Below are 24,762 nucleotides of genomic sequence, written 5' to 3'. Positions count from 1 at the left end.
ATGTGAGCAAAGTAAGAAAGCGTAGTAAAGACATACAGAAGGAGGTTAAACAGAGTTAAGGACTTGTTTTATTGAATCAAAAAATAAGTGACCCATGTTGGCAAAATTAGTCGGAATGAGCAAATTTTCAAAAATGTTTTCCTTTTATTTTCACATTTTATTTTCTCCATTAAAATACCTTAACAATGATATATGACTTCTTGGAATCAGACGAAATGGCTGAGCTACAGCTGTTTGAAGGCAGTAGAGTAAACAGAGTTAATTTTGAGAAAAATCAAGTTCTCTTAAGATTTCAAAGCAAAAACACCAAGCAACGTTGAATCGTTTCCTCCAGTTCTTTGCTTAATAATAATTACTATATTATTAATCACAATATAGCTATTTTTATTTTATCATTGTTATTAAAAATAAGAACAAAGATGCAAATAAACAGTAGCTTAATCAAGAGCAGCGAGTGATCTCACTGAAACAGATCTATATTAAGACCTGCTGTAATGCATGGATCTAATATAATGTTACACATCAGATTTTTCCCCAACCATTTACTAAACGTTCATGTAAGACATAACAGATTATGATTGTGTGAATCTCGCCAAGACATATTTTGCAATAATGTACTTTATAGGGAGACTGCACACTCCTGGAGAGGTTCGTCTTATGCACGCACTTCGCAAATGTCAGTCAGCGCGATCGTTTTGTTTTAATCCGTATGGGTTTGAAAATCATATTTCACTGGTTTAGACTCATGTCATCAAGAATTTGATATGAATATTCACAAAGCTGGAATGCTGCACTTTTTGTAACAATAGACCTACAACTTGTGGTGAGAAGAAGCAGCAGCCGTCCAGAAGTGAGCAGAAAAATGTACACCTCTCAGAAAATGTACAAATAAAGATGATTTTAGATGTTTAATTACTATTTGGAGCATTGGGATCGCTAGAAGAGGGCTTAATGAACTAATTTTTGTGAAAACCTCAAGCACATTTTTCACTTCTTTTTGTGTGTAACTCAAAATTAGAACGTGTGCATTCCGACTTATTTTGCCAGCACAGGTCACATAAGATGCATGAATTACAAAATCAGTATATATATTATATATATTTGCAGTATATGATAAATTTGGGCTCTTTACCTTGTGGCTCTTTAGAAGCTGAAGGTGCTCTCATGATATTGGACAGCGTCAGCTGCTCGTCAAGCCCTTGTGCTGCCACTGAGAACCAATCAGCTTGCAGGTAGACTGGGCTTTGGGCGGAGTCAGTGAGAGCAGACGTCCATCTGACCATAGAGGCGTGAGGCATGAAAGGGTTAATCTCACACTTGGGTTTGTTCACAGAGCCTTTGGCTGGATTCAGAGCAGCACTGCAGAACGTACCAGCGGGATCTGGAGGGGGATATGCATTAAAGATTAGATATCATCAAATAGTTGCCTTATACTTTAGAACAGGTGCCATATACTGTCATTTATGGCTGTAGTGCTGGATCTTGTTGGTATAGAAAAGGGATTTAAATAGGCCTACAGTATTAGAGTAGCTACAGATCACCAAGTGAGCACAACATTGTGCAAATGTTCTTTGACTTGTTATTTACAGATTATACAGTACATTTTATAGATTATACATGTCTTTTTAAAAGGTAAATGCTGCACTGACACTGACCGGTCACATAGTAAATCCTGGATGGACTGATGTCTGCAGGAGGATGAAGCTCAGACAAGCTCTCTTCACTGAAGGCTTCAGTTCTGATGAACATGAGAGATTTCTCTTGACTCATCGGTGCTGAGAAACCCCCTCCATGACCCGGTTTCTCCTGAACAAACCAGCACTCCAGAACCGGACATACAGAACCGGAAACTGCAGGACAAGAGAGATTATGTTCATTGGTCACACGCATAATTTAATATATTAAGCTGTATTCTTGATTACAAAAACTTACCACCAAAAAACAGTGCAAATGCGATGATAGATATTTTATATACGGTCGAGATATCAGACATCGTTGCTTTTTATGTTAAAATGATAACTAGGTATGTAACTATGCTGTTTGTCGTGCTAAAGATCCGTCTGTTTTCCCAAAACATTCGTGCAGCTCGCAGCGTTTCACTTTCAGTTCCGAACTTCCGCGGCGTGATCACGACGCATGCGCAGAAACTACTGACTGTTTTCTAATCCAAAACCATCTTTTTGCCTCTTGAAAATGAAATTCTCCGCGGACGTCTGACATGTTTTTTATGTAGCATCATGTAGAGGTCTTGTAACCTCTTGGAATATACAGTAAAACACTAAAAAAACATGCATTTCCCTACTAGTACACTATTATTATCTGCTAGGTGGCGCTCCATGCAAACAAACACTAGCCTACTACAAATTCTACTCTACCCCTTCAGATCCGTGAAGTCTCAATGAACTTATTAAACAAACCTATATGAAGAACAAAATATTTTTTGAGGCATGTTACACGGTTCAATACTCTTTTAAAAGATACAGCCAATAATTTAATACTTTTTCACGCATTGGAGAGAGCCTTCTCCAGGTCTGAATAACAACAAAAAACTTGTTCTAGTATATCGTGTCAGATGCAAATCAGTTTCATTTCGCCTTTTGCAGAGCGATGACAAACAACTTGTTAAAACCTGCACACTGTATTGTCGTCTATTATTTATAGGCTAAACTTTAGAATGATTCTTTAACAATATATGATGGAAAGTCCAATAACAGCAGAATAAATCAAAATAACGAAATTCTGCAGTTTAGAAGATCTAGAAATGTGGAGAATTTGACTTAATGACCTCTAGATGGCAAAGTCTCAAAGCAGCATTATTCTTGCAACCGAAATCATTTATAATAATATGTATATGTAGCTAAAAGTATCCACTTACATGAAGTAAAATGGGCTGTAGCTAACACTATTTCAAACTTGCAAAATGTATGCTTATACCTTATAACGTATACTTGCAAAAATTAAACATTTCCTTACTGATAAGACTTTGGAGATGGCGGTGCATTATTCTTAGTGTTTTATTCTGGTTCTTTGCTTTAGTCTGTTTTGTTTGTTTTTATTACTCTTATGATGCTGTTTCTTTTGTGAAGCACATTGGTCAGGCTTGTGGCTGTTTTAAATCTGCTATATAAATAAAGTAAACTTGAAACTTGATATCAAACACGTTTTTAATCTTTCATTGTAGACAAATTGATAAAAATTGTACTGTGATCTTAGGAGTGTCAGAAAAAAACCTCTAATGCTGCTGATAGGGATATAGGAAACACAGGCGATCTGAGAAAGCTTATTAAATAACTTCATATGCATTTTTCACAATATATTTCACCTATATCATCATGCATCTTTAAAACCTAAAAACGTAAATCCTCGTTTCTTAAGATTTTTTGTATGTTCTGTACATTATTCTTTCTCATTTCTGCATTTCACCTCTGCTGTAGTTTATTTCTAATTAACCTGACATTGTATATTACATATTGTTGGCTCTGTGACAGATTGTTTATGTTCCTATAGTCTTCCATGCTGATGGCCGTGCAGCAGAGTTGGAGGGGACCTCTTGTTGAAGAACATCTCCAAGACACTATATATGAACCATCTGACTAGTAAGTAAAACCTCAAACATTCAAAAGTTTATCAGATATTAAAAAATATATAACAAATAAATATAAAATATTTTTGGAGTCCTGTATGTCTTACAAGGCCATCTCGATTAACACTGCACTGAGAACACTACAATCTACAGAGGGGTACAACATAATTCAAAACGAGACACAGATGATAATAAAAAAAAGTTCTTTGAAATTAAAATGAATAAGACAGAACCGAGTACCGTGACTGTGCCTCACTTCAAAGTGAAACAGTCTGTAATGGTCATCTGCCATACCAGATGGATGGTGAAGGTGGGAATTATAAATTTGATTTTCAAAACTGTAAATGTACTAAAGTGTTTGTTAAAGTAGACTTTGTTGCTTGTGGAAACCTCACACAAGCCTGAAAGTTGCTTAACTCTAGAACCGCCAGAGGTCGCTGTATACCTAAAAGCGCCAGCGGGTAAATTTTACCCACACACATGGCAACTGTTTTTATATGGCTAAAGAACATATTATTTAACTGTATTATGCCACTGTCATCACAAAGTGTCTAGAGTCATGAAATGATAATGTCTAGTCGTCAACTATATTTTTACCTTGTTGTTTTATGTTCAAGACTTTTTAATGCAGCCTACACTAATCCATAATGGTCAGTAAGCTAAAAAAAAAAATATATAAAAAAAACCCGAAAATTAGAAGGTAGTAAATATTTGGGTGGTGTAATATTATAATACAATGTCATTAATCAATATATTAGGATAACCCATGTTATTTAAATTACTAAAATAGACAATAATGAGCAATAATAATTCACCACTGACCACACTGCATAGGATGATGCTATGACAAATTCAAGTGCACAGCTTCACCTAGGCCCGATCAATTTGTTCAGTTATATAATTTATAATTTGAATAAGAGAACAACGCCAATAAACTTTGGGTAATCAAAAACAATTTTTTTATTTATCACATCATAGATCGGATTTTTTTTTTTCTTCAGGAAACGCCAGACTAGAATTATAGCAACACAGTAGCAAACAATAAACGATATGGCAAGACAAAAATTAAATAATAAAACCAAAGTTTGACCAATTATGAGTAACGTTAGGCTAAAACATCTAAATATGATGTCTGGATCACTGTCAAATGCTGAGCCGACCCAGGACGCATAACTTACCATCAGACTCTCCATGACTCATGGTATTTAGTGTTTCTAATACCGACCTTCCATAAATCGCCTTCTTTAAGTCATTTTGACTTTATTTATGAAACTGATAACCGCTAAATCGGTGAGCGAAAGGCGTTGCCTAGAAATGTATGATGTTAAAACACAAAAGACTAAATTTCAGTCCGGAAGAATTTTCTCCACACTTCACCACCAAGATCAAAATGAGTGTTGTGAATTTAAAAGCTTCACATTACATTTATAACAATCATTGTTAATGTTTGAATTGTATTTCAGAGATGTTGTGACAACCTGGACAGAATTCAGCTCCAGATCCACCCTCCACACCAGACTTCTCACTCAACAAGGACTGCTGTCTACTAGCATATTATGTGTTCTCTTCAGAGTTAGGTGCATACAGATATTACCTGATTTTTAGATATAATGAAAACAATATCATACACATATTAATATATTGCCAAAAGTATTGGGACACCCCCTTCTAATGAATGGGTTTGACTACTTTAGTAATTTCCATGAGTACAAATCTTAATGTTTAAGCATATAATGATATTCTAGGGAATTGTGTGCTTCTAATTTTAAAGCTACAGTTTGGACAGGACCCTTTTCTATTCTAACATGACAATGCCTCTGTGTATAAGGCAAGGTTCAAAAAGAAATGATGGATTGAGTCAGTGTGGAAGAACTTGACTGGTCTGCAGAAAGCCAAGTCCTAATCCCAGCTGAACACCTCTGGTGTGACTTTAAATGCAGATCTTGAGCCAAAAACTCTTTACCAAACACCAATTTGATTGGTTGAATAGAGGAGCATGTGATTAGTTGAGAAATTGTACATAGTTAATGATGGCTCTTAAATATTTAAATACAGTGTGTTGTATGCCTACTAAGACTTGCATATTTGTGCATAATATTTTGAGAGCTGATAAAATGTAAAAACTGTAACTTGAATGCAATGTAAGTCGCTTTGGATAAAAGCGTCTGCTAAATGCATAAATGTAAATGTAAATGACCCTGGATGCTTACAGAAGGATAATCTTTCATTTATGTGCCAGAAACATCATAAGCATTCATAATTTTGTTGGTTCATGCTGTACTGGTGTTGATAAATGTACTCTTTATATTAATAAGTCAATTTATATTGTCACTGTTTTTAAGTTACATTTGTCTGGAGAGTTTTTCAGTGTCCAAATGTTGTTTGTATTCTATTTATTATGAAGGGGTGTAGGAAACTTTTTCCTCATCGAAGCAGAGACCAGGAGACATTGGGATATCTTTCATACAGAAGTTACTCTTTATTGAGAACTCGCTGTGCATCACTGTAGTCATCCAAGTCTAACTAAAGCAGTGATACATTGTAGACAAAGCACCTGGGTGACGACCTCAAACAAAGCATGCAAATGAAGTATTCAGGTATAGCAATCTGCCCCATTTAACCAGTCCTAATCTAATCAGCATAACTGCCCAAAGATTGGGGCAGGAGCACCAAGAGCCATTACAAACAAAAGGTGAGAGTCTCCGAGAGTGGCTCATTTGACTTACAATAAGAGAACAGGAACTGGCAGGAACCTCTTGCTACAAACTTTGTTTAACAGAATCATTCATCTGATGTCATCATCTTCACCATAATGCTAAATACAATGTATATAACTTCTTCAGTTTATATACTATTACACTGGAACCTAGATTTAATATTTTATAAATTTGTAATCCAACTGGGGCAAATTATAATCTCGATAATGAAAACATTTACATGTGTGGAGATTTAATTTATTTACATAAAGTTTGAGTAAATGGGAATATATTCTATGAAACATGTTTAAGTTTATTTAATTGAATATTTTAATACTTTAAAATATATTTACCTTTATAGAAATGTAATATGTTGCTTGTTAACAAATATTAGAAATTATGGACATGTATTGCAAATTAATATATTTACATAGTCTGACATCCAAATGTATTTACATATAAAGGAAATAAATTTATGTAAATATTTCCGATAAAATATATTTACATATATTTAATATATGTGAAAAATATAAAAGCGGCCAAAATCAAATATTTAAATATATTTTTAATATATATTTCAAAATATATTTACATACTGTATATTGTATAAAATATATTTTCTTCTATTTGAATTTAAGATATTTAAATATATGAAAATATATTTATTAAAAATATATTTCAATCTATGTGACTTCTGTATGGGTAGGTTAAGGGGTCTAAAAGTCTAAATCGCTTATTGATAAAATGATAAAAATGCATTGATACAAATATCTTAATGATATAAAAGATACGTCAATTCTTTACGTTTTTAGCTAAAAATACATATAGATTTGTACGTTTTAAACATTGAAATACGATTAAATTGTACGTTTTAGCATCAATAAAAACGTACAAAAATGTATGTTTTGTGCTTGTAAATGTTACGCATTAATACCTACGTATGAACATGAGACCAGGCTGACAATACGCACCCTTTGCTCAGCTATTTCTTCCACAATCAGGAAGAACCCTTGTCTATAGGCATTAACATATATATAGATCAAACAAACATTGATCCTGTTAAGGTGACAATACACGCCCTTTGCTCAGCTATTTTTCCACAATCAGGAAGAACTCAAACACCTCCAGACTGGAAGTTGAAGTGACATGGCAGGCAGAGTGACAGAGGGGGTCATATAGCCATAAATCAGGTCATAAATCTGACCATGTACACATTTGGCACATGACAACCTGTCAATCAACGCTGACAGGGGTCATAAATCAGGTCATAAATCCTCCATCTGACATATGGTATTGGTTACAACTACTCACCCAGGAAAATGTAGTCATTGTGTATGTTTTATACTCTTTTATATAAACATACACAAGCACACTTATGAACATTTGTTAATAAAATAATTTTGTTAACATCAAATTAGTTGCATATTCTATTCCATAAAATGCCGTGAAGTATTTGTTTTCTCATTTATAGTGTACCGAGTGTAGGCTACTTTATACTTCATACACTTTTGTCCATACAATTTTGTTTAATCCAAAATGTTGTTTATGTATTAAAGGAACACCTTCATCCTTGTGTGTGGTCTTGGATTCCTGTTCATTTTGTAAATTATAAGTCAAACAGTTTGAACAATCACACCAGAATAGATTAAAAAATGATTAGTCCACAGATACTTCAGCAGTTGCACTCAAAAGATAACAATAGCATACAGTTTTAAACCATTGCAAGCTGCAGCACAACAAACTGAAATCAATGTATATAACTAAGGTTTGCGGTGCTTTCCTAACATTACGCTTTTGAGTAATTTTCGCCCTATTTCAAATTTACCTTTCCTACCAAAAATTTTAGAAAAAGTGGTCCCGAGTAAACTTTTGTCTTTTTTGAATGATAACAATATACACGAGAAATTTCAGTCTGGTTTCAAAGCCCGTCACAGTACTGAATCTGCCCTCTTAAGAGTCATGAATGATGTATTGCTTACCACTGATACTGGGCAGTCTGTGGCCTTGGTCCTGCTAGACCTTAGCTCTGCATTTGACCTGGTTAATCACAATATTCTCCTATCATGTCTAGAAGCATGTGTGGGCCTTCGGGGTGCAGTGCTGCAATGGTTTCGATCATATTTGACTAATAGGAGTTACTCTGTCTGCCTTGGACACCACTCTTCTTCCGTTATACACTTAACTTCTGGTGTCCCTCAGGGATCCATTCTTGGCCCGGTACTGTTTAATCTCTACATGCTACCTTTGGGTTCTCTCTTATCTAGACATGGTGTATCTTTTCATCTGTATGCTGACGACACACAAATTTATCTGCCTATAAAGCGTGACGATAAGCTTGCCTTTAAGTCTATATTAGACTGCTTAGACGAACTGAAACTTTGGCTTGTAATTTCTTAAGTCTTAATGAGAGTAAAACTGAAATGATTTTGTTTGGCTCAGATGATCATAGTGTTCACGATGTTGATCTTGATACTCTGTTACCATACAGTACCACCTGTGTTCGGAATTTGGGTTTTTTGCTTGATAGCAGTCTTAAATTTGACAAGCAGATAAGTGCTGTGGTTAGGTCTCGTTTCTATCATCTTCATCTTTTAGCAAAGGTTAAGCCTTTCTTGTCTGGTAAGAACTTTGAAACTGTCATGCATGCATTTGTAACATCCCGACTTGACTTGACTTAACTCTTTGTACATTGGTGCCTCTCAGACATGTGTCACATGCTTACAGTTAGTACAAAATGCTGCAGCCCGGCTCCTAAAAGTGAAGCGTAAAAGTGAACACATCACACCGGTTCTAATTTCACTCCACTGGTTACCGGTCAAATACAGAATTGATTTCAAAGTTTTGTTATTTGTATTTATCTTTGCAGAACCAGGCATCACAGTACCTATCTGAACTACTGCATCCGCCTTCACAATCTAGATTACTTAGATCTAGGGACTCTGATTTACTATATGTTCCTAGAACCAGACTTAAAAACAGGGTTGATCGCGCATTTGCGGTCATCGGTCCTAAGTTATGGAATAGCCTTCTAGCCTACATTAGATCCGCTCAAACTTTGTCAATTTTTAAATCTGCTTTGAAAACTTATCTTTTTTCAGTGGCTTTCAATATTCCCTGATTCTCACTGGCATTGCTATTTTTGATTCCAGCATTTCTCCTCTACTTTGTTTTAATTTTATTTTAGGTTCATAATTCAATTGTCTTTCTAGTGCTTTAATGCTTTGTGTTTGCCTGTCTTTTTAATTGTAAAGCACTTTGGTCAACACCAGTGTTTTTTTAAATGTGCTATACAAATAAACTTGTATTGTATTGTATTGTATTGTATTGTATTACACAAAGAATGTCTGCAATCATTCAGTCAGGAACGACTGCACAAAACGTGCAAACTAATGAAAACATAAACTGTTACAAAATTATGAACATATGTTGTTTAGGCAGAAGTTTGCACAACGCTAAAAATATAATTACCTTTTTGGAAATATTGATGAGATACATCAAACTAATTTTCAGGGAAAGTTGCTAAAGGAAGGTCGATTTGTTGCTAAAAGTTGCTAAATGACGTGATGTCGTTGCACAATGACGTCATTACATAATCACGATGCAAAATTGTCACTGCATCAAATCTGAAAAAATATATTTTTTATATATGTTAATTAAGATTTGTTTGTAAAGTAATATAAATGGTAATATAATATTAAAATTAGTGCTGGGCATAGATTAATCTAGATTAATCTCATCCAAAATAAAAGTTTTTGTGTACATAATATATGTGTGTGTATTGTGTATATTTATTATGTATATATGAATACACACCCATGTATGTATATATTTAAGAAAAATGTGTTATGTTTATATATTAAATATATTTATATATCATATAAATTATATTAATATAAATATATACATGTAAATATTTTCAAAATATATACTGTATGTGTGTGTCTTTATATACACATAATAAATATTCACAGTACACACAGATATATTATATAAACGAAAACTTTTATTTTGGATGAGATTAATCTAGATTAATCTATGCCCAGCACTAATTAAAATATAACTTTTTCAATTCAAAATTTAATTATTGTTCGATAATTCAATGAATTAATAAACGATACATTTTTGAACGATTACAATTTCAGTTTAATTTTTATTAGCTAATAAACAAGTAAAACTACACATTCTGAACAATTATAGTTTTAACAGTGTATTAGTAGTTAGTGTGCTACACTATAAGAAAGGTTTGTAAAAATATGGCACAATCTATTAATATGAAGGAATTTTCCATGTTGGTTTTTACCTGCATTTTAAATTACGCATTGTATTTTGTGTTTTTGGGTTACAGAGTTACAACGGATAATGGATAACGGATAATATCCTGGAAAATTACTATATAATACCTTTTCTTTTCTTTTTTTTAATTTTCTTATTGTGTACTAACTGATCAACAATCGCAGATACAAACTACTAACAAGGTGTATCATAAATGAACAATGATTCAATTATTATTATGATTATTAAATTTAACAATTGCAAATAGCAGCTAACTCACGTGATGCGTGTACTGCTAGGCATCTTTAATTTCCTCTTTTTGTGTAACTTAGATGGAAAATGTGTGCCTTTTTATTGTTTGAGTGACTTATCAAAAGCCAAATAAATAAAAAAATAGCTGAACTTGTTGCTAGGTGCTTTTGGAAGAAAAAGTTGCTAGTGTATTCTGAAAAGTTGCTAAATGTAGCAACAAAATTGCTAAGTTGGCAACACTGACTGAAATTCTCAGTTCCACGCTGTTTTGCGGTGCTAAATTCCATACACCTTCTACCTTATTTTATTTATTCTCAGGTTAGGTAAAGAAAGTCGAGTCTGTCCTATCCTAGAAGCATGTAAATTTTCATACTCACAAAATAGGTCTCAGAAGACTTCTCCGTGGTCTGTTCTTGCTCAAGTCTATAAATCAGACTCTTCAGGCAGGCGAGCTTCTTAGTTATTATCAAATATAATTTTATTGTATATAGGTTAAATACATTACAAATAAAATATAAAAAACAGAAATAAAAAGTAAGGTTTGCAAGCTCGGTTGTCTAGAGGCATCTCTGGCAAGGCCGACGGCACCGGAGAAGCTGTCACGCAGAACCAGCATCTGATTCTCTTCATCTACTTCAGTCCTTTATAGACAGCAGGTGGATTCCAATGTCTTGATGTCATGATGGTCTGGAAATTCCCTCAGAAGACTCCTATATAGAGTCCTCCATTTTCTCATTTTTTCTTCTCCAAGACTTTCTTCTAAGATGCCTCCTTCGCTGCGTCCGCAACACATCATTCAACGGTAACATTCCTTTCCTTAAAGCTCTGGCTAATACATATTTCTTTCCTGGCTATCTTCCTATTGATATATGCTATAACACTTTCTCAATAAATGCTTAATATAATACCATGTGTTGTGTCTTTCTTAATAAACTACTTTCAATAAAACGAATACAATAACATGTGTGGTGTCTTTCTTAATAAACCAACACATATAATAACTTGTAGTTACAATAAAAAGGTATTAAAGAAATAAAAAGGCAAACTTGCAATAGGACAATTGCTCATTTTCCTTAACGCGCATGTCCGGGAAACTCATGGATATTCATGTATGCTCCACCCACTGAAACCGAAAATCTCGTAACACTGGTTTTCCAAGTTAGCCAGTTTCTCCTCATAAGTCACCATTTTCATGGTACATTTCTCAAAGTTTTTATTCATTTTACTAACTCGGCTGCTCATGATGGAGTATCTATCACGTAATTCTCTTACGCCGCTAGAACAGCTGGAAAGCTCCTTCTGAATGATGTCCCGTCTGTCTTGAAGAGTTTTAAACAGTGCTTCAATAAACGACTGTTGCTTCTCCGTGTCTGATGCGATCATGAATATTCAAGGGACTCCTCCATCTTGTCCGCTTCATGCGTTTGTTCACGATCTACTTGCCTGCTGGCCGATTTCGCTTGACGTGAGGACATATCATTGTTGCCAAATACAAAGTGATAAAAGAATGGCCAAACAATTTGTTAAGTAGAGTGAAAATATTGACGAATATGAGTAGGGTCAGCGGAGGCACAAAAATACAGTATATCTTCTTGCAGAAATCTATGATCCTTTGTCGTTTTTCTCTTTGTTTATATGCAGATTTGAAATGAAGGATGAGAGAGACGTAAGCATCCCTTGTATAATATTTACCACATGTCTGGTGTCCTAAAATGCCCCCCCCCAAAAAAAAACGTATTACATTTTATTCATTTCACATGACTGAGACAGGTACACTGCTAATAATAATAACATGCTTACATTTTTATTATGTGGATCTGTATGAGCTGAGCTGTCTGAGTCATCATCAGAGCCTAAAACACAAAACCAATAATATTACAACAAACACAACACCACGGACTGCTCATACAAGACTGTTTAGATTAACACAGCAGCCATCTTTGTATTTATATCATTATATATTTTTAGAGAGAAAAGGACAAAACATCTGCTTTCGTATAATATGACTTAATATTATCAAAACATTACTTTACACATTTAGATATAAGAACTACAGTTAAATCACATCATGCCCATGACAAAGCCCTTACTGATATATATACATCATGCACATGAGGAACGTACCACTGACAGGTTTGAAGCCTGAACAACAACCAAAGAGAAGAACTGTAGGTTCAGTTCTCCAATCAACATAAAATCCATTGAAAAAGTAAGAGCCATTTACAGATTAACATAATCTAATAACTACATAATCTGAACATATTCTAATTAATAATTAACAATTAGAAACCTATGTTCAGCATACAAAAGTTTGAAACATACTCATGCAGCATCATAAAATTACACATGGTATGTGTGTAACCCAGGGTAAATTTGGGTTACAGAATATTTTTATAAATCTTTATATACCTGTTTCATAAGACACATACACTGGTTTGAGTGTGTATGTAAATGTATCATTAAGAGTGTGAACCTTTTTTTTTTATAACGTCTTTATACAAATACGGTTGAGAAAAGCCTTTCCTATCTGATTGGCTGTAAAAGATATGGTTCCGCCTCCCATACTGGAAGGAGGATTCTTATTGGAGGATGAGGGAGAAAGGAAGGAGAGCTGTGAAGCAGAGTGATCGTTACTTTTTTTGGTCCTCTAGTAAAAAAAAATTTTTTACAGTCTATGAGTAAAACCCACGGAAAAAGGGGTTGTTTTATTTACTTTGTGAGTGTTTTCGTCAGAAATTGACTTTGAGTGTTTATATATGTTTTGTTTTTTTGTTGGAGTGAGTTTTTGGTACGTAGTGTCACGCGAGACTGTACTTGCTGTATTTGTTGATGTTTGAACAAAAAGTTCGTTACGGCGGTTGAACGGGAGAGACTCACTGAGCTAAGAACGAGGTGGGTTGATCTGTTTTTTTTTTTTGGGGGAGGATGACATCGTTGGAGTAAAGACCCAGATAGCGCTCTGATCCCCTCGCGATTGAGAACTTCTAATCATCTTTAGATTTCCTGGCAACCTGTTCCACAAGCTTGTTGCTACATACACAAAGGACTCTTTACCTAAATTACTCTTAACTCTAGGTAGTACAAAATCAGTAAGGCTGCCCCTTGTGGAGTAGCTGTGAACATCTCTCACTCTATTAAAATAATTGTTTAAATATTTGGGGACAACCCCATGCACAGTCCTATGTACCATGCACAGGTGAATCTGAGAGACTCGATCTTCTACTTTTAGCCACCCAATAGTCTCAAAATGAGAAGTATCAAGATGAGATCTCACGGGGAGGTTCAAAATAAGCCTTATAACCCCATTTTGAGCAGTCTGAAGCCTATGTTTCAGGTGCTTTAAGACACCATTATACCAAGAGCAACATGCATAGTCAAAATAAGGTTGAAGTAAAGCACTTGCCAGAGTTAACATCGCTTTCTTGTCCAGAAACCTTGAGATTCTGGCCAAGAAACGTACTCTTTGATTTACCTTGGTAATAACCTTTTGTGCTTGGCCCACTCCCGACAAGTGGCAGTCCAACAAACAACCAAGGTAACTAACTGATTCCTTTACATTAATCTCATTATCTCCAACTAAAACCTTAAAACCAGGAGATCTTTTCAATCTTATTTTTGACCCAAACAGTATGGCTTCCGTTTTCCCTAAGTGAAGCGATAGCCTATTGTCTGACATCCACCTACTGACATTCGATAGTTCTACACTGAGGGTTCTTTAAACTATGTTCTTATCTTTATGTGAAACCAATAACGCTGAATCATCTGCATATAAAAAAAGTTCACATGAACATACAGACTTAATGTCATTTATACATATAAAGAAAAAAAGTGGACCCAAGACACTCCCTTGAGGGACCCCACATTCTATACATTGTGGTTGAGACATTGTTCCTCCAATATCCACCACCTTGCTTCCCATCCTTCAGATAAGAACTCACCCATCTGACAGCTAAGTCATTAAAACCAATGGCTTTTAATTTGCATACCAAAATACCATGGTCAACTGTATCAAAGGCCTTCTGTAGGTCTAACATGACCATACCATACCACAAAAATGACCTTTATCTACCTCCCTCCTAATATGGTCAGCTAGATACAATACACAGGTGTCAGTAGAATGAGATTTACGAAAGCCAGACTGGAACTCATATAGTAGATTACGTGAAGCTAAATATTTGTCAATCTGTTCACAAATAATCTTTTCAATTATCTTTGACAGACTACACAGAATAGAAACAGGTCTATAGTTTCCATATTCTAATTTACTCCCTTTCTTATATAAAGGAATTACTCTGGCAAATTTAAAATCATTGGGGCAATGTCCTAGCTCAATAGACATGTTTATGATATGGGTAATACATGGGGTGAAAACCTCAGTAGCATCTCTTAAGAATCTAGCTGGAATATTGTCAAGGCCAGTGGCTTTGGAGCCATTTAGATTTTTAAGCTTTTTAAGTACGACTGCCTCTGACACCTTTTCAAAAGTGAAACCATTTGTTTTCACCCCTTTCTGAGAATAAAAGTCAACAAAGTGACTTTCACCGTACTGCCCTGACTGGTCAGGTAGTTTTTCCACCAGTTTACTAGCAACTGATGAGAAGTAGTTGTTAAAACTATCTGCCACTGTCACCTTTTCTGCTGTGACATTATTCCCCACATCAAGTGTTATGTTACTAGTTTTTGTTTTCAACCTACTACTGAAGCCTAGCTGCTTGAGAGACTTCCATAACTTACTTGAATCATTTCTATATTCCACAATTTTCTCATTAAAATAAGCCTTTTTAGCATTGACCACTAATCTGTTCACTTCATTTCTCACCTTCTTGTACTCTGACCAACTCTGATCATCCTTGTTTCTCCTAAATGTGCCATACTTCTTATTTCTCAACCTAATAGCCTCGAGAATATCATCATTTATCCAGGGTTCTGTCCTCTGTTTAACTCTTACTACCTTAAATGGTGCTAAATTATCTACAGCTTCTAAAAACATACATTTAAATAAAAAACATGCTTTATCAACATTACATTGCAACACAACAGACCAGTTTTTTAAATTCAAGCAGTCATCCAATGCTTCTTTGCTATACCTTTTTTGTGACCTGATTCTTATAGAACTATGACAGTTGAACACTGCTTTCTTTATCTTTCTAGTGCAGAAAACAATAGAATGATCGCTCAATCCGTAATTCCTTACCCCACTATCTGCTATCCTAGACTTTTCTGACACTAAAACAAGGTCAGTAATAGTTTGAGTGGAAGAACAGACACACATTGGTTCTTTGATCAGCTGATGTAGACTAAATGAAAAAATTCATTAAGGCCTTATAGCCGGAAAGGTCCGTCTTTCGAATATCAGTATTAAAATCTCCTATCATGATAACTTCCAAATTGACAAAGTCCGTACACTTTGAGCAAACTTCTTCCAGAATTTCATAAAACATTGTCTGGTCAGGTGGTCTGTAGCATGCTCCAACTAAGATAGGCTTGCTCTTCGGCAGCAAAATGTTTAACCAGACTGCTTCAATTTGGTCATTATTCAAGTCCATTCTCTGATTAAAACTAACGTCCAATGTTCATGTTAAGATGAAGCAGGTGAAGTCCCCTCGTCGAAAGGAATAACTCCACAGTTGGCTTAACCTTGCAGGTATCCTCCAAAACCGCACAGGGTGACTGAACTGAACGGAGCTATGGGTATGAATTTTTAGGTTGCTTGCACTCATCAAGGGATACCGTTGTGTTTCCCAAGCCCAGCTCTGTTCTCTCAATGACTCCATGCACTCCTCCACCCAAGTCGGCTACACTCATGGACAAATGTTTGCTCCCATCACTGCATCGACTGGAAGGCCAACATACCGTCACACCCGTCACAATTTCCTTCATATTCCTAGGTCCAAAGTCGGGCATTGGACCGGGACATTGATGTATATCCCCATATAATAGTAGGCACATACAGATGATTAAATCACCTCCGTTAATTTGCCGCTTAACTCCAGCCTTTGATTTACACCTGGCTGGATACCAGCCGGGATATACCATATAAAAACAATAAAGGCTTAAATGTATTGTGTTTGTACTCTGTTGTCTGTTTTGTGATTGTTTCCATTTTTATTTATTTTTCTATAAACGTCCTTGTTAATAAATCACTGATCTTTTGGGTTTATTTTTTGGTGAGTCAAGACCTAATACAGTTAGTGGTTAATCACAGGAGGGACTACATTTGTAGTTCACTCATCTAATTTATCTTACCATTGTTTGTTCTGATCTCTTTCTCTGTCAGGATCTTTCTGATGGTTTTGCCCTGGTGCTCCACCACACAGCTGTACTCGTTCTTCTTCCACTCATCAGGTGCAACTCTGATGGTGCTCGTCTTCTGAAAGGTCCCGTCCTCATTGGGAAGAAGTTCACCAACCTCCACATCCTCATGATGTTCTTGTCCATTTCTCATCCAGGTGATTGTTACTCCACTGGGGTAAAAACCTGTAGCATGACACGAGGAAGACTTCTGCAGCAGAGACACCTGAGGAGAGACTAGAGAGAGAGAGCTTGAACACATGTCTTCCCAATCAAGACCTTTATAAATCACCAACACACTGTCTGTGAAGGCTGGTCTTCATTCAGTTCACTGTATAATATCAGGTAGAGTTTGAAGTGTGGTGGAACTGCCAAGATAAGGCCGCTGAGGCGCTGCTGAAAAGCTCTGGTTTCTATTAAGGCACTCTGCAGGTGGAGCTGTATATCCTTTTTATGTAACCTTTTTTTCTAAACTTTTGATACTAATAATAATAATTCAATATTTAGAAAAATCTAAACCAGAGCTTCTTGTCATCCTAGCCAGTCTAATTTAGCAAACAAACCCATTTTGATAGGCTTGACAACACAGTAATGTCATCTAGTCAACCAGGAACCTAGCGAGTAAATACCACAGACTTCATTGCTATGAGCACCTGGTGATGTGGATCTGTGCTCTTTAACATCAGGAAGATCTGATTCTTCCTATCTGAGTATGTTACACAGCTCTTTATCCAGGCTTTAGTCAAATCAAATCTGTGCTGCTGCCAGTCTTACTACAGTCCAGAGAGTAGCAACACGCCTCCTCTTTAATGAAACTTTGTCTCTAGTAAATAAATACACAAGCAATCTTTTAACTATTGTGTTTTGCAACAAACCCATTAATTTAAGAAAATCTTTAGTAATAACAGCCTTACAGTTATAATGACACTGAGCTTTAGCCATTATAACTCATCACACCTGCATGTCTGCATCAGTTTATACTTTTCTAGCCAGTTCATAATTGACAGATTTAGATGAACATGCTCCTCCTAAACCTGTTTAGAAATCCATTTAAAACTAGTCTTCATTATTAATTTCTACAAACAAAACACATGATTTGTATTCCTTTAATCAAAACAACCTACTCTGAAAGAAAGAAGACATTTTTACAGTGATTTCTAGTGTAGAAGACTGTTTAACAAAACATAAATGGCTATATTTTCACCGCTGGATAAGAACTGATGTACCTGTTTTCTTCAGGCTGCTCTTTCCATACTGCACATACTTCTTCAGCGACTCAATGCACACAGTGCTGAAGTAATGTCTGTTACTCTCAAGAACAGCTCTGTCATTGTTCCACTTATGTGTAGTGATGACTCCTTGCTGCACTGGTGAAATCCATCTCAACTCCTTCAGATCCAGAAACAGAAAGTCCTCTCCATCATAACCAAACTGATGAAACGCATTTGTTGCTCCAGTCTGATCGTCCCACTCACAGCCGTACATTTGCTGGACTGTGTGCACACCTGAGGAACAGAGACATTGAATGTATGAATAATCAATTAATACAGTCAGAATAAAATCATCAGTCAGTCAGAAACATGTTTGACTCAGAATCAAATAAATCTGACTCAACATATTTTAGTTTTTTGGCCTCCATTCTAATTTTAAAAAATATATTTAGTAATATTTGAGTTGTGAGTTTACTGACTAAATTTATTATGATAAGAGAACAAGAACAGGTGCTGAGAAATAAGAGAATAAACAGACAACATGATTTCTATTGTGACATCTACACCGGCTGCACACACAAATCATTCTGCACACAGTGTACTGTACAGTTTATTATCAGTTTGATTTAATCACTCACTGACTGAATCTGTCTGAGCAGCTTTTGACTTATTTACTGCGTCAGATCTGTGTCTTACAACCAGAATTGTTCAATTTTAACTGTTAAAAATAAAATAAATACAAATTTGTGACAAAATCACTGAACCTCTGAATCCTCTGCCCAGTTCAAATATCACTACCTTTTTATTACTACTACAAAAATAAACATTTCTGTCCTTGGTGCATATTAGTGTTTATTTAACAAACACATCTTTAATACTGATAAAATAAAATAAAATAAAATATATTGTAACTGGTATGTAAATGGTAGCTGTACTCCTAACACTGTATCATTAATATGTAAAATAGTCAAAACTAAGAAGTCATGTGTGTAAGTAGGTTTGTTACCAGTTTACCTGTTGACTGGTTGAAGCGTCCCTTTGCGACCTGGATGTTGTTTTTGAAGAGCCGATGCTGATTAATATCAGTCTGAGTCTCTCTGGTCCAGTAATCTGCTCCCTCATTCTGTCTGATCCACTCTGTCTTTGGCACAGCTTTCATTGTGTTGCTGTCAAAGTACATAAACTGCTCAACATCAACCAGACCGACCGCTGTGAACTCTGGGAAGTCAATGTCTCCAGACACACCAGTGTAGAAGTATCTCAGAGAGTGTGTTCCTGCGGAGAGAGATACAAACTGAATTTTAGTCATCATCTCAAATTAATCATCCACACATAAAGCCTGTTCAAAATTCACACTTTTAAGAGTTACAGTACATCAACACTGAAATTCACAATAAGGCTATATTAAAATAATTTATGCCATAGCAGGTGAATATTGCAATATTTAAATTGACTAACAAAAAGAAAAATGACACCCTAATATACAAAAGGACTGTAGCTTTAGTTGTTTATTAATTATTTTCATATTCCAGATCTTCCTAAATTTACATTTGAGACCCTGTCAGTTATTGTACTAAAAATATAGCAAGATGTGCTGTATTTTTTATTAAAACAATATTTACTCAGAATCAGTCTTATTGGTGAAGTGTGCTAAAACACAGAAGTCATTTTGATTCCAGTTACTTAAAAATTATAAGACAAGACGACAGATAAAAAGACACATATCTAGACACAGTAATATGGATTTGTTATAAAAGGTGTTTATCCTGCTGTCCATTTTGCTTACTACACATAAACGTTCTCTCTCACACAGGATGTTAGATTTCAGTGTTTATGTGATTGATCTGTAGGCTATTATATGTCTGTTGTACTTGGGTTGTCTTCTTTATCTCTTCCACTCCTAGCTTTTACGAATTTGAACGATGACTGAACCTTTGTATAAGGGCACTTCTCGTGTTTATTGCCATCTTATGATAAATCGCTTGTTAACTTGTATTCTTCAACTGTAAGCAGTGGCGGAGACAGAAGAGAGTAAAGTCTCTCACCAGTGATGATGCTCACTCTCTCATATTAACCCAGGAATTGAAGATCGTATTTATATTCGTTTTGAGGAGACATATTTATTAGGGATGAGACGATACACCTACCTCCTGATTCGATACTATCACGATACTTGGGTGCCGATATGTATTGTGATTTTTTTAAGATTTCGATTCTACAAATATTGCGATTCAATATTGCTGTGTTGCGATTTTAATTTTTTGTCTTTAAAGGGGTCATATAATGCCATTTTTGTACAAGCTAATATGATTCTTTAGGGTCTAAATTGAAAGTTTGTAATATACTTTAATTAAAAATTCTCATTAGTATTGTAAGAAAACACTCATTTTACCTGCTCAAAACAGCTCTCTGTTCAGCACACGGTTTTAGTGTGTGTGTTTTAAATGCTAATGAGCTTTGCTCGCCCCGCCCCTCTGTTCTGTGGGGCGTTTTTGACACAACACACGTGGAGTGTTGCCTTGACAACAGTTGAGGGTATATTTTGAAGAATGGCAGCGGGAGTCTCTGAGGATACTGTGCAACCGTAACGTTTTGTTCATTATAAACGTGGGGTTATTAATTATATTGAGAACGTCAGAATAGAAAACATGCATGTACCCTGAATGTAAACATTAGCCACATACATCGTGAAGCGTGCTAGCGATTTGCAAAGATTAATATAAAGGTTAATTAAACGTTACACTCACTTCTTCTGGAGGTTCAGCAGGAACACGAATAGTTGGTACCGATTCTTTTTTCAGGAGCAGCTTCTTAGCAAAACCAGCTTTATACTGACCTTCATTTATAAAGCAGTCTGGTGAAAATGATTCGCGCAAACATGAAAACATTGACGTTGCTCGGGGAATATTCCCTTCAAAAGCGAAACTCAGCCACTGTGTCTTCAGCGGTTCGGACTTAGGAACATCAAAATGACTGCTGTGTTCATTATTGCACCCGAGAACAGAACACCACAATCGCTTAGACGCCATTCTGCTCATAGACAGCTCCAGCGTATATCAACAATGACGCGCGGACTATGATTGACAGCTCGCTCACGAGCAAGGGCGGGTCTGTGTTGAAACACTGCTGTCAATCAACCATCGTGGGAGGGGCGTCCGACCGTGTGACGTCACACGGTCGAACGGCTTGATTTGAGACAGGGTAAAACAAATAAGGAGATTAAAAAAAAAACACTGGATGGATTTTTATCATTTTATGATGGTTGTGTACAGGCACTGCTAACACACATTTCAGTACAATCAACTTGTAAAAGTGCATGTACCATTATATGACCCCTTTAACTCTAGACCATGGGAAAAAGTTGAATGATACACTTAATATATTACAGACTGTCACAATTTAAAACACACACACACACACACACACACACACACACACCTTAGCAGTAATTTTTCCTGTTTTATTTAAGTTTTCAGTAAACATAAACAAACAAACAGCCACAAAAAGTCCAATAGAAAAATACTTTTTGAAATAAAGTGCTCATCAAAGCTGTTCCATTAATAAAATAAAATAAAATGAAGAGTCTGTGAAAGCTTTCTTTAACATCAAACTTAACTCGAAAGGCATTCTTTTAAATACTGGACTGCATTAAATAAAACATATAATATAATTAACCCCTTAGCATTCCTAAGGTCTCTTTTTGAATGGGATTTGTAACAAAACAAATACCAATTCATTTCACAAAAATGAAGTTATACTGTTAAGAATATGATTAATACTGAATAAACAGCCTATAAGGTAAGGCTATTAAATAGCAGTCCCAAACTAGTTTTTGTTAATATAATTAAGTTGATTTGAGCCACCACAGTCATTTAAACATATACAAACTGACACAAAGTGAAAATAACATGGTATTTTTGGGTTATGGAACAACAGTTACCATGGTGAATACACAATACTAACATGAACTGTTAATGAAATGTGGAAACTGCTCCTGAATATCATACCTTCATGCAAATCCTTCCCAGCTAACACACGCAGTACCAGTTATGATTTATCGGTATTGTACTTTTATTTCACGCGTTGCACGCTCGTAGTTTCGGCGCTTTAGTGAAGTGTCATCTCGTATTTAATAAAGGACTAAAATAAAGCAATGTATTAATTAGAAATTAATATCGATTCTATTTTAAAAATGTTAAAATCGTAAATAAAAAATCGCGATAGTTAGGTGAGTCGATTTTTCCTGTATCTATGGTGAGTCCATACGATCAAAGAAGGCTGTGAAAATTAATCTGCATTGTTAATCCTTTTGATCTTTTATTTAAAAAAATCACAAAAATCTAACGTTTCATTGGATAATAAGAATTTAAAATGGGGGGAAATATAATTATGAAATAAATGTGATTATTCTTTATTAAGTTCTTAGAAAGTCCAGCCACTATCAATCACAACAATGTATATTACAGATGATTAAGCATATAAATCGTCAGTTTGTTGTTTTACACGCATGCACAAAGGTATGGGTTAAAATTTCAAATTGGAGCCTGTACTACGTCGATTCTTGCATCTAACATCACAAGATGATATTTTAAGCTCCTCGTGTAGCTGAATCTGTGCTGGTTTGAATGGTTCTCCCTTTGTTTTGCCTCCAGCTAGCGCGGTGACGTAATCGTGACGTCGGCGCAAAAAGATGTTCGTCATCAGTCTCCGGGTAAAACAGCGTTTCTCAGGATAGAAATGTAACTGATCTGCATCTGACACGACTAGCATGCTAACAGATGAGTAAGTTTTAAAACACATCAAACCAACAAACAATCTTTTTTTTTTTTTTTGTTCAATTAAACCAACTAATCAAAAAAGTATTTTTTGTTTGTTTGGTTAGACCTCCCGTGAAATTATATAGGCTTAGCTAAGATTTTTTTCAATAGGCTAAAGAACAATATATGCCTTCAAAAGGTCTAAATAATAACGAATAGGCTCTGTTCAACGTGTGCAAATCATTGGCTACATATTTTAAGAATAAATGTGTATCGCGTCAAAAGATACATTTCTGAGAAAAGTGTCAATAACACAACGACATTTGACTGGCTGTGGGCTTTTCATATAGTTGTCGGTTTTAAAGTAAAATAATATCAATATCATACAGTGGCACAACATATTTTTAAAGAAAACTTAGCTTACATTGGCACTACTGTAAAATTAGCAAAGCATAGTCCACTCACCAGCAAAGGCAAGATGAGCTCCGACAAGCAGAAGCATTACAACAAGCTGCATTCTTGAGTTTTCTTGAGATTTAGATTTAATATAATATTCTAGGCTCGAGAAATGACTTGAAATATTCAAGTTAATACCAAACGTCGGGTCTCAGTTGTTGACTTTGAGCTAGTAAAGTGCCTGCAGCTTCTGAAACTCCAGCCAGAACAGATTCTGGACATGTTCAGGGTCACAAGTTTCTAGGCGTAAATTCCTTGACTGTGTTGATCACTGAAAGGGAACAAAATACTAAATGAAGTGAATATATGGATAGGCCTGCTTTGCTCTGCCATTTTTCCCAAATAAGAAGAAAGCTAAATAAAGGAAATCCATATTGTCAAGCAACTTTCACTACACTGTAAAAATGATTTTTCGTAGTTGTAAAGATGTTTTACTATAAAATACAATTTAAGTTTATTTTCTATTTCAGATTTTCAAACAATTCAATGTATTACTTGCAGTTTCTTTGTAATTCATTGTGAAATTTGTGTTTGACAGCAGGGAAATCTCCTCTTTTATCTTTCCTAAAGTCCGAAGTTACAGATAGACCAAAGAGGCAGTTCATTTTGTCCACTGATGCTTAATTGCCTGCATGATAGTAACAGCAGCTGCCTGTAAAACATAAGTGCGGTATATTAAACTGCAATGTGCTTTAGTAGGCCTACCTATTTACATATCCCAAGCTTTATTCTTTAATAATAATGTGTCACTATTTAAAGCTTATCTTAAACTCATGCTGACAGAGTGACTGAAGAACAGACTTCAAAGGTGCTATAACTCCAAGAGACAGCACAAAGTGATTGTCAAATTATGTCAGAATACACCCATGAGCTACAACAGCAACAAAACCCCCTCATAGAATCTCATATTAGGAAGAAAAGTCTTTCATGTAGTAACAGTTAAAGGGTATAAGAAAGACACTTCAAGCTGGGCAAACTTCAGGTTCAGTTTTCTCAGTCATCTTGTGTCTCTTTCTACAAGAAAAAATCCATTATTATGGTTCATTCAGCAGTACTTGTCAGATCCACTGTGTGAGCCATTGCATGAGTAACTGTCTGAGCCACTGTACAGTATTGTTCAAAATAATAGCAGTACAATGTGACTAACCAGAATAATCAAGGTTTTTAGTGTATTTTTTATTGCTACGTGGCAAACAAGTTACCAGTAGGTGCAGTAGATTCTCAGAAAACAAACAAGACCCAGC

The 24,762-nt window shown here is 35.4% G+C and overlaps 2 protein-coding genes across 3 annotated transcripts in view; both read right to left on the bottom strand.

The window, feature by feature from the left end:
* The window catches only part of LOC131525170 (tapasin-like), a 2,547-nt gene extending 289 nt beyond the window's left edge, over positions 1-2,258 (bottom strand). The window contains exons 1-3 of the mRNA XM_058752541.1: positions 1,933-2,258; positions 1,656-1,850; positions 1,133-1,381 (exon numbers count right to left, since the gene is read on the bottom strand). Of these exons, the coding sequence (XP_058608524.1) occupies positions 1,133-1,381; positions 1,656-1,850; positions 1,933-1,993 (505 nt within the window). The 5' untranslated portion in view covers positions 1,994-2,258. The remainder of the gene's footprint in view (positions 1-1,132; positions 1,382-1,655; positions 1,851-1,932) is intronic.
* Positions 2,259-11,218: 8,960 nt separating this feature from the next.
* On the bottom strand, positions 11,219-23,748 carry LOC131526027 (H-2 class I histocompatibility antigen, Q9 alpha chain-like). 2 transcript variants are annotated; one of them, XM_058754091.1, is made up of 6 exons: positions 23,528-23,748; positions 19,320-19,580; positions 18,321-18,599; positions 17,050-17,331; positions 12,604-12,656; positions 11,219-12,510 (listed from the first exon to the last, which is right to left on the bottom strand). In XM_058754091.1, the coding sequence occupies exons 1-6, from the start codon at positions 23,577-23,579 to the stop codon at positions 12,406-12,408; spliced, it is 1,032 nt and encodes a 343-aa protein (XP_058610074.1). In that variant the 5' UTR covers positions 23,580-23,748; the 3' UTR covers positions 11,219-12,405. The 2 variants fall into 2 exon arrangements, with proteins under 2 accessions (XP_058610074.1, XP_058610075.1); XM_058754092.1 differs by lacking the exon at positions 23,528-23,748 and adding an exon at positions 22,313-22,863 and having other exon boundaries at positions 11,220-12,510.
* Positions 23,749-24,762: the final 1,014 nt, after the last annotated feature.

The sequence above is a fragment of the Onychostoma macrolepis genome, chromosome 19, assembly GCF_012432095.1.
Source record: "Onychostoma macrolepis isolate SWU-2019 chromosome 19, ASM1243209v1, whole genome shotgun sequence".
In the NCBI taxonomy this organism is placed as follows: Eukaryota; Metazoa; Chordata; class Actinopteri; order Cypriniformes; family Cyprinidae; genus Onychostoma; species Onychostoma macrolepis.
This window is presented reverse-complemented; position numbering and strand designations above follow the sequence as displayed.